Source organism: Bactrocera latifrons, unplaced genomic scaffold (genome assembly GCF_001853355.1).
Source record: "Bactrocera latifrons isolate USDA-ARS-PBARC rearing strain unplaced genomic scaffold, ASM185335v1 scaffold_992, whole genome shotgun sequence".
NCBI lineage: Eukaryota > Metazoa > Arthropoda > Insecta > Diptera > Tephritidae > Bactrocera > Bactrocera latifrons.
The window spans coordinates 27878-39006 of NW_017537703.1; the positions used below are offsets into that span (position 1 = coordinate 27878).

The following is an 11129-nucleotide window of genomic DNA, read 5'->3' on the forward strand; positions in this document are numbered from 1 at the left end:
ATGTAATATAATATTTAAAATATATGTATCTATGTTTGTAAGTGCATCATAATTATTATTTAATTCAATGCTATTAATAAACAATATAATAATATTATTATTTTAAGAACATCCTTATAATATTGCGAAAAGAAAAATATGTAAATTTTAAAATACTAAAATTAGTAATTTAGAGAAACCTTTCGAATAAAACAAATACAAAAATTAATTGACAAAGGTAGTATATATGTATGTATGTATGTAAGTGTAGTACATGAGCATTCAAATGCGAGCATGCTTGTTTGTATGCAAATATGTATAGAAACGGATAATAATGTTGTTAATCGCTCAAAAATGTCAACAACATGATAACTATAAGAATCGATTATTTATTAATTGTGCGATAGATAAGTAGGTGCAACTCATAAAATTAAATCAATTTTGTATCGTTTTCTTGTTTTTGTTTTTTGGTTTTGTTGGACATATTAACGCTACTTTTAATATTCGACTTCGCTAGTTTTTTGTTTACATATTAAGAACGCCAATATTTGCGGCCTATATGTCCGCCTTCGCTCGGCCTTTAGACATTTTATTTCAAATGATTATGAATTTTTTCTTCAAATATGCATATATTTGTACTGCATGCATATCAAGTTTCTACTGTTGCACCACTTTTTTTTTTGGTTAAGTAGTTCTGTATAAATTTTAATTTTATTCGGTACGCTACCATTTTAAAAACATTGTTTTTCTTAAATTTCCTTTCACTTTAAACACCATTTATCATTCATACATATTTGTATTTATAATTTTACTCATTTCTGTTTGTGTAGCATTGTATAATGATATTGAGAGTACATTCAGAGCGAAAATGATGACAATTTTATTATTTTATAAATTTTTAAACTGTTTTTTAGCATTTTCAGGTGACTTTTAGGGATCGACTTAATATTCCTTTAAATTTATTTAAAAAATATATATATATTTCAAATTTTAAATAAACAACCTTCCCTGTCAATAAACGTAAACTTGAAAAATTATTTACGAAAATTCCACTGCATTAGTCGTGCGTTTAGTTTTAACAAAATCAACTTCAGTACCCATGTCCCTTGTGACAGTTGATCTCAGAATTACTATTCAAAACCAGTTTATCGTTAAATAAAGTGCTCATTCTAACGAAACTTTCATCAGTTGTTATTTTTGGGAAACCAAAATCACGCTCTACTGCACTCAACGACACTTGACAACTATCCACACTTGCACTACCCAACACAAGCCATCACTACTTTAAGCCTGACTCTCATTTCTATTGTCTGCTTGACGATGTATAGCTTGAGCTGGCACAAAGACTTTTTCTGCAGATGGACTGGAAATACCAGTAGCAGCGTCTAAGTAGGATGGTGGTGGTGTCAATTGCCCAGTTCCGGCAACATCTGCAGCGGGCGGAGCAGTAACAGCATCAACACTTTCCAACTCAGTATCCTCAGTGACAGCCTCATTAAGCCGCATTGGCGATGCATTGGCATTTACGTGAACTGTGTTGTTGTTATTCGGTGAATCATTATTATTATCCAACGTGTCGTCAATGGTGACCACTGCTGCACCGACGGTATCCGGTGCATTATTAGCATTATTTACCTGAGCATCGACGCCTTGATAATTTGACATGGCTACCTGATAGGATGGCGGTGGCGCCTGCTTCATATATTGTGCAATGGCCTCATCATAATTTGGCAAAAGTGTGGTATAGGCGCGTTCTTCGCCCGTCAAACCGGCACCACCTAATTCCGGTAAAACACACGGTAGCAAGGTGCGTAGATCTTGTTGTCGTAGCGTAAGATATTTATAGCAACGCCAAACTATACCAATGGCATAGGCTTTCAAAAATACAATGCAAAAGAAAACCACCAACACGATGACCATTAGTTCTTCTTGCGACATTTCAAGCAATTTCTCACGCCATGGCAAGCGATGGGATTCGGCAATTAGACGGTGTATGGCTTGAAGGTAACAGATGTAGCCGGCAGCGGTTAGACTGGGTACAGAGGAAAAGTGAAATGAAAAAAATAAATAAATTCATTCCAAACACTTACGTGGTTATGGCAAAATCAAACAGTTGTAGGCAGAAAAATGGCAAAAGATGTGAGGGTTTACCCTTTAGAGTACCATAAATCATCATCATCGTAATAGCAATCATGCAGGTACAAACCAAGCCGCCCATATCAAAGTTATCTGCAAATTATTTTTCACATATGAATAATAATAAATAGTTTGGCAAGCATTATAGCAGACAAAATATATTTTATTATCACTTACGGTACTGCTTGCGATAGCTTAGCGAATGATCCCGATATGGGTATGGAGGATCCACCTTGCTTAGTGGTGTTGGTAATGGCGGTGCGCTCAAATCCACAGTATAATCGTAGCCACTCTCGAGCTCCTCCATCATGGTCGGATTGCGCCATATAATAGCAAGTAGACTGAGTGCTAATATATTTAGAAACTACGAAAAAAAAGAGCATATAAGAATATATACATAAATAAAAATATGACAACATAATATATTTTATCTAGCTTTCTTGAAATTTATTAACTTCCAAAAGACTTGATACTTCAAAACTTGTTTCTTTAATGTTTTAAAATATGTAGGTTAGATTAGATTAATAAATGAGGATGCACCGCGGTAAGCGACCTAACTTCTCTCCTCAAGTCACAATGTCTCACCTAACCCCAGCAAATTGATAAATTCCAATATACTGATAGATGCTATTGAGGTCATGTGATAGCTATTTGAAAACATTGATCAAAGGGCCTTTGTCCTGCGCCTTTATCCTGTACAGTCAATTGCAGGTGCTCCCACCTATTAGCTCTATATATATTTTAAAAAAACATTTTCAAAATCTCACAACTCGGTTTCGAGTTTTTATTTCGACATAAATACGTAGCTCATACTTTATATTATAAAGATTAAGAATATTCTTCTAAATCGGTATACCCTATAATACTTTTTTAAAATATTGTAAGAGAACAAGCGCGGTTGCAAAGAGTAAAAAAATTAATCGCGGAATTAATATGTTTCTTTTTGAAATCCCGCTTTGAAGTTGTTTTTCTACTATGATATTTCAGTATTTTCAATGAGATATTATGTTTTTGTTCTTGTAATAAGATGTTGACGCACGTAAACCTTGTTTGGGGGGAGATTATATGGCAATTGTTATTGAAATCACCTAACGGCAGGTTCAGGAAACGAGCGGCTAAGTTAGGGCCGATCCATAGGGAAAGGAGTGTTTGGCTGGTTTGATGGGACATGTAAAGCACTCTTAGCAGGCAATGAATTTGTGTAGTATGTCGGAGTCTATTTTGGAAACGAAGTCGCGATAGGATCATGCTTAATTCGCGAAGCAAATCGAGCTCTTCTTCTGCAATAGGTTATGGTTATGCAATCCAAGGACGTCATTCACTGGGTGCTTTTCTGAAGTTAGTTGCGTTAGTGTTGAATATCGTTTATAGGTGCTGCTTACTTCCACAAAATATTTGTCTACATTTTCCTACGCTATTTTTTGCTTTACTACACAAAAAGAAAACGATAGCATAAATATCTGTCTCAGAAGTAATTTTAGTGTCATCAGTTGCAGGCATGTTTTGGTGTGTGCGTGCGCATATATTAAAATGGACGTATCCGCAGTTTATTAGCGCGTCATCACGCTTTTAACACGCTACCTTAGACATCTGCTTCGAATGCGAAGTGAAAAGTGCTTGTTTGATAAATGTGTATTTCTAGACACATTGAAATTAAAATTAATATACGATTTTTTTTAAATGAATTTACATATATTGATGTCAATTAATCTTAAAATATTTCGTTTACATTTTAAATACATGTATCTGAACAAATAATTTGAATTTTTATAGATTTTTAGGTATTTGTATATGTTATCAACCTTAGAATTCGTTTTAAACTTAATTTTCACAAAAGTACCATTTGATAAATAATGTTGAACTTGTAAAAAATTACACAGTAAATGAAAAAAAATTTATTTACATAAAAACCTAAATAATTCGGTGTTCGAAATAAATGGAGTGCATCAGAAAATTCAATAAAACTAATATAAAATTAAAAAATTGGGAATAACGACTAGTATATAAGTTAATTTAGTTAATATTATATTTAGTCGTGTAACCGCCATTTTTTATTACTGCAGCACATCTGTGGTACATGGGATCGATCAGATCACACCATTTCAGCGGGATTTGCTGCCATGCCTCGTGGACTGCTATTTTTTCGGCGAAATGCGCTCTGCACCTGAATCGTGCTGGCATTGAATCCAACCCGGGCCCCTAGGAATTTTTCTGCTGCGTATGCGCAAAAAGACCCCATACAAATTCCACATCGGTCAAGTGCAATACAAGCAATGGATGGAGCCATCTTAAGACCTGTTCAGGCCTTTAGACCCATAGGGAGTGGACCATGCGTTACGTGGCCCTATGTTGCCTGCACAATACTGCGACAAAAGCCTCTACGGCTGTGCAATATACACATAGTTCGCGCGCCGCGCCACCACTCAACCTGAGTGGCCAACAGATGACCTCCACAGTCAGGAGCTCACACAGGCAACATAGCTCCCACTCTGACTTGTAACCCCTCCCCCGCCAACCTCCATCCCGCTCCAATCCTCGTGCGAGAACCAATCAGCAACTCTTGGTTCCTCGCACAGTCTGTTCCGTGTGTCAGACCGTCATACGTCGGAATGTTACATCAGTCAAGTGCAATTCCTGCACTGGCTGGTGTCACTTTCCGGCGTGTTCCGGCCTGCGCACGACACGTAAGTGGAGTGAATCCTACGTTGCCCCATACTGCAGGAGTCTGCCCCCACAACACACTACAGTGGCGTCGCCAACAAACACCCCAGTGCGACAACCGCCCCTACGGTTTCTGCAGCTCCAACAATACCACCTACACGTCACTCCCTCACCCCCAGGATCACTCACGGACACCCGCGACAAATCCGAATACTCCAATTTAACTGCAACGGTCTCCAGAGCAAGACTGAGGAGATAGTTGCACTTATGAATCGAGAACGTTTATTGATAGCTGGGATCCAAGAAACCAAGTTACACAGCCGCTCAGTTGTGCCGGTTTCAACATATACATCCCCCAAGTTACATGTTGCCCTACTGGATACCCGAATATAGGTGCGCTACTTCGTGGTGAGAACCGTTTGGAACTAGGCGACTATAACGCGCATCACGATCTTTGGCATTCCAGCCTGTCAAACTGGCGGAACAGATTGACGATTCGACATTCTGCACAATGAATGCGAGTCCTCGCATGATACTGGCCACCTCTTTGCATGCCCTACAAACCCTACTCATCTAACACCCTCTTCCCTTTGGTCCGACCCCGTCGAAACAGCACGTTTCCTGGGCCTCCCGTTAGATGATCTCGACGACAACACAAATAACCCTTACCACCCAAACGGGGATTAGATAACCGTTAAAACAACAACAACAACTAGTTATGTGGCCCATGTTCCCTACGCACGATTTTAGCCTCTGCGGCTGTGCAACCTGCACCCAGTGGCCAACAGAGGACATCCACGGTCCACACGAGCTCAAACAGGCAACATAACTCCTATTTTGACTTTACCTTTGAACGGGGGTTACGCAGCTTCAGACTTGTCAGACATGTCTCTAATTGAACACCTACATAGTGAGGCGCTTACGCTTCCAATTAAGGAGCATAATCCACTCCTCTCCAGGCAGTTCCTGCCGAAGTGTTTTCGTAGAAGTTGTCGCGAAGCAGATTAAACTGATACTCATCTAAAATAGACACCGACACAGAAACTTTATGTCAATCCGCTATAGCCACTCACTTAATATCCTTTTCCTTTTGGCCAGGTCCCATCGAAACAACCAGTTTCCTGGAACTACCGCTATGTGATTTGCATGACACTTTATTTTTGACTTGCCCCAAGCAGGGCTTAGTTACTCGCGACAACAAGAACAAATGGCCCATTTACATAAAACTTTTTGTAAATAACCATTAACTGCGACAAGATCATCAACAATAAATTGCAAGTATGCATACATGTATTTAGTGATGCATTATTATATCACACTTTACAGATAAGAAGTATGAAGCTAGTGTTATCATTTGAATAATGGCTTTCTTATTACCCCTACCACACACTATTTGTTAATATACACATACAGAATCACAAAAGCTACAGCACAATAAAAAACAACTAAAAATTTAGTTAATAAGCAGCCACTCAGGTGTGTAATCACTACAATGGATAATAAGCATTGTAATGGAGAAGCAATGGCAACCAGCTTTTAAATACATATAAAGAAAAAATAATAAAACTCATTCGTGTATATCAAGTACATCCATATGTAAGTACTTATCACTATATATAATAAAAGAGATTCACCAACCGCTGTCGTAGTATTTATTATCTTTGTATACTACATTTGAGCTATACACACTAGCTTGACTGCCACATCTGTAAACAAACAAGTGACTAATGTCTTCAAACACTTTCAACTCAAAATAATTTGTTGTCAGTTAAACAATTACCACTTAAACAACACTATATAATAAGTTATCGGTGAACCCGTAAATTTCATTTGAGCTTCGATTTCAAGCGCTATCTTGACAATTTTTATGAGAATATGTACACATTTATATACATAAAATTCTATCAAGTAAACATTATATATATACATATTATATGTGGACTCGTGCACTAAGAATCCTTTTCATTACAGTTGTCTTAACTCTGAGTAAGTTTGACAATATGCGCTAGACTTCTATTATCTTGTGAGTCAGCATACTAAAAAAATTATTTGTATGTTAAATGGCAAATAACAAATTTGTACAGATTTGATGTGCAGGTATAAATCTTTTAGATACAAATATTTACCAACAACACGCGCAATATGTGGTAAACAACAACCAAGCTTAGATTTAAAACATACATTTCAGTTTAAAATTGGGTACTGTGGGCAAAAGATAGTAATTTTTAAATAATTTTTTTCTAGGTTGGTATGACTGTCAGCGACATCTGTACTATGTGACACTTGGATGACTAATGTTTGTTATACGCCTGTCTTTCTGAAGGATATAAACTTCAGAAAACTTTAATAATACACTTAGGTAATGGATTTTATTAGAACTGCTTTTGAAACGGTGTGTTAAAGTTTTAATCCCTTTTTGTAGTTTTATTATTATTGTAAACAATAATATATTATTAATATTTTTGATTACTCTAGTTACAGTAGCAGCTTTTATAAGGGAATAATAATTACTACACTTTTAAAGTTGTTTTTTGTTTTTAAGGAGTGCTGCTCAGAGATGTGATTTACTTTCAGCAACCAATCAATGAATCTCAACCACTACAACACTATGCACCGCCAATTCCATTCTTTACACTACATTTGCCACCGGCAAGAAAGTTGCTGCCCAAATTAAACAAAGGGTAAATTTTAGAATAGCATCCACCGATTTCGAGTGCTTTATGGTTGTTTAGTTCATTCGGGTTGAACTTCTTTTTGCATTTGAGGCCTTCTGCCGCGCTCCAAATAAATAACCCTGCTCAGACCAACAACTGGGTGTTTTGAGTTCCTTCCCCCTGAACTCCCTTCTGCGTTGGCTGCCTTCGGCCTCGCTTCAAAAAAATAACTCTAGTGGGCTAACACCAAGGCGTTTTCAGTTCTTTCGCGTTGAACTGCTTTCTGCGTTGGCTGCCTTCGGCCAACCATTGCAACCATTTTCTTATTGTATGAACAAACGTTTTTTAAAGAAAATTAAATATGGTATTAAGTTATTTGTGCGATATTTAACAAAAAATAAAGGGTAAATTTTAGAATAGCATTCCCGGATTTCGGGGTAAAATGGGTATGTACGGATAGAGGAGGTCTTCTAAATTAAGAAAATGTATATACAGTTTTGCCTTTTTTTTATATCCATTGTAATCATGACTGATGATTATTTATATAAATCAAAAGTAATTACAATAGTTTTAGCAGTTTTTTGGCCTGCCATTTGTTGCTATTATTGTCCCTAGACACCGATGTATGCTCTCCACTCAATTTCTACAATTATTTCCGGATATTTTGATCCACTAAGTCCTTGATCCAGCTTTTTTGTCTTTTTTTGATGAAATTTGATGTTTTCCAATACGATTTTCCAAAAAGTTCCACATCTTTTGAATAAGATTAATGTCTAGTGATTGGTGGACCCATGGAGTTATTTCTATTTCCATAAAAACCCTGAACGTATAAGATACAATGTGTATTTTGGGTCGGTATCCTGTTGGAAATTGATTTTGCTGTTTTTAACAGCCGATTTAAGCACTCTTAAAATTTAAATTATTTTGTTAAAATTATCAGAAACATGTGTTTATCCATTTTCGAAATGTATACAAAAAAAAAAAATCCCCAAACAGTAGCAAATATATGGAATAGTCCTGGTTATCATAGACGAATCGATCGTCGTCGTAAGCCATACATAAGTAAGGTTAATAAAAAGAGGTCGACGGTTGCTAGACAATATTTTAACAAACCGTATTGGTTTTGGGAAAACATTGTGTTCACCGACGAATCAAAATTTAATATATTTGTTACAACAAGATCACGAAAAATGTGGAGAAAGATCAATGAAGAGTCAAAAGGAAAAAATATATTGCCACGAAAGGGGTTATGGTTTGTGGGTATGTGGGTCAAAATATCCGGAAATAATACTAGAAATTGAGTGGGGAGCATACATCGATGTCTAGGGACAATAATAGCAACAAATTGTAGGCAAAAACATGCTAAAACTTATTAAATTACTTTTGAGTTGCTTAAATAATCATTGGTGCACGAAAACTTGCTTGATATAAATTAGGCGCCATTTCAACTTTAGCACTAATTTTTTTTGTTTGTTTAAAAAAAAAATATTTTGATATGCTATATTTAATGTTAAATATACATATCTTGAAATGGCTGGAAAAAAGACACAAAATTTATTCATTTTAAAACAAATAAACGTGTCGTGTTAGAACTAGGTGTTTGTAAACCTTATTGGTCCACTGTATATATAGTTGCCGCTGATTTATGGGTTTTGAGATATTTGCATTTAAAGTTCAAAAATTCAACTATTTAATATGCGTGTTTCTCCCATTTATAATGAATTTTATTGTTATGTGTTTAACTTTTATATCCACTTACACTTCACTAATTCGTTTCTAAACATATAGTTTATATTAAATAGTGCAAAAACAACTTTTATTCAACATTTAACTTTTGTTCAATTATTTTTGTTCACATAATAACAAAAGAGATGCATTCTAACTAATAATCAGTGCTACCTTTCGTTCATATTTCACAGAAGAAGGAAAAGAAATAATCCTTCGGCCGAACTTCAATAAAATCAGCCGTTTTTTCGTTGAAGTCCTTTTCTTTCTTTTTTCTTATTTTTATTCCATTACAAAATATGGTAACACTAATTTGTTTACAACCATTCTTTTTTTTTTTAATAAATATTTTAACTAAAGTTTGATATGGAAATTAAGTTATTTGCAATATTTAATATAAAATAAATTATTAGAAACGATTTAGTGAAGTGTTATGGGTATACAATTTTAAACGCATTTTAAATAGTTGATTTTTTGAACTTTAAATGCAAATATCTCAAAAACCATAAGTCAGCGGCAACTATATGTATATATATTCTTGATCTTCCTCTATCCGTACATACCCATTTTAACCCCAAAATACGAGGAAGCTATTCTAAACCGCAGTCAAAAATATATATAGAAAATATATAGAAACAAATTAGTGAAGTGTTAGTAGAAATAAAAGTTAAATATATAAGTGTAAAATTCGTAATAAATTTTTGAACTTTAAAGGTAAATATCTCAAAAACCATAAGTCAGCGGCAACTATATATGTATATGTATATTTTCTTGATCTGGAATACCTCCTCTATCCGTACATAACCATTTTAACCCCGAAATCTGGGGATGCTATTCTTAATCTCAACCTAAACAAAAACTGCACCACTAAAATCCCACACAAACCAGATAGCGCATAAATAAAATTTTGTGCAATTAGCTATATCGATATATATGTGTGTATTTTATCAATCTTACCAAATGCCAGAGGCCAATCATAATGGTGGCTGTGTGGACATGCAAACCAAAGCAGCACGTCCATTCCTTATAACGCTGTTGTGGACCCATTTTGATGCGGATCCTTAGCATCGAAAACCCGTATTGGCGTGCTGCTATTTACTGAGTAACCACTTAACTTCAGCTAATTGTATACTAGTGCACTGATGAAATAAAAAACGCAGATAAATCCACATTCACATAAATGTTACTACGTTAGTTGCCATTGAAAGAGAAACGACATATGTAAGTACAAAATACAATTTCCTTTACATGTCGTCAACGTAACCAACTTATATATTTTTGCATTTTCAATTACCTCTGAGATTTAAGTTTACACAACTACAACTTTTAATAATAATATTTACTATTTTCTGGATGTAACAGCAGCGAGGAATGATCACTAATTTTCACCAGCAAAGCAAAAAAAAACGCAATACAGAAAAATTTACCAAATCTCAATAATAAACAGTGTTGCATTAAGCGCAATGATGCCACCAATATCCAAATTTCAAACAATGCCGACATGATAAAATTTATGTCATGTGTGAAACACAATGCTAGCGACAGACTGCAGCAGCACGACAATGAACTGAAAATGGCGTTGTGAATCCTACTACAAGAACGTTTGTGAGGGGGCAGCAACATAACAATAGCATGTACACAAAACAACGCAGTTGTCCATTTTGCATGTACACAATTTCGTTGTGGCCATACTAATACCTTGAACTTCAATGAAATTTTAATATTTTGTTCAAAGTGAAATTTTTAAGCAAAAAATAAGTAAATAGGTAAATTTGTTTGTTTTAAATTATAAATTGTTATTATAAACGATGTAACAGAGCTATTTTATGCTTTTATTTGTAAAATAACGTCGGGTTTGTTAGAGCTTTGAGTAATATTATATTTTACATATTAGTGGCATCACCACTCTACCTCATCTCTCTATCTTCCATTCTACTGTCAACTCTACTGTCGTCCTACTATCGTTGGCAAATA

General features: G+C 35.2%; 1 protein-coding gene across 3 annotated transcripts; it reads right to left on the reverse strand.

The window, feature by feature from the left end:
* Window positions 1–204: 204 nt before the first annotated feature.
* On the reverse strand, window positions 205–10606 carry LOC108978041 (lysosomal-associated transmembrane protein 4A). 3 transcript variants are annotated; one of them, XM_018948123.1, is made up of 5 exons: window positions 10450–10606; window positions 10113–10341; window positions 2293–2479; window positions 2070–2208; window positions 205–2011 (listed from the first exon to the last, which is right to left on the reverse strand). In XM_018948123.1, the coding sequence occupies exons 2-5, from the start codon at window positions 10221–10223 to the stop codon at window positions 1264–1266; spliced, it is 1185 nt and encodes a 394-aa protein (XP_018803668.1). In that variant the 5' UTR covers window positions 10224–10341; window positions 10450–10606; the 3' UTR covers window positions 205–1263. The 3 variants fall into 3 exon arrangements, with proteins under 3 accessions (XP_018803668.1, XP_018803667.1, XP_018803669.1); XM_018948122.1 differs by having other exon boundaries at window positions 10113–10294; window positions 10450–10605; XM_018948124.1 differs by having other exon boundaries at window positions 10113–10294; window positions 10499–10601.
* Between the last annotated feature and the right edge of the window lie 523 nt (window positions 10607–11129).

Coding starts and splice junctions, on each gene's coding strand:
- LOC108978041 (XM_018948123.1), bottom strand. CDS start 10,223: ATGCTAAGGATCCGCATCAAAATGGGTCCACAACAGCGTTATAAGGAA. Junction 2,480..10,112: donor TGATTGGCCTCTGGCATTTG/GTAAGATTGATA, acceptor TTTTTTTCGTAG/TTTCTAAATATATTAGCACT. Junction 2,209..2,292: donor AAGCTATCGCAAGCAGTACC/GTAAGTGATAAT, acceptor AATAATTTGCAG/ATAACTTTGATATGGGCGGC.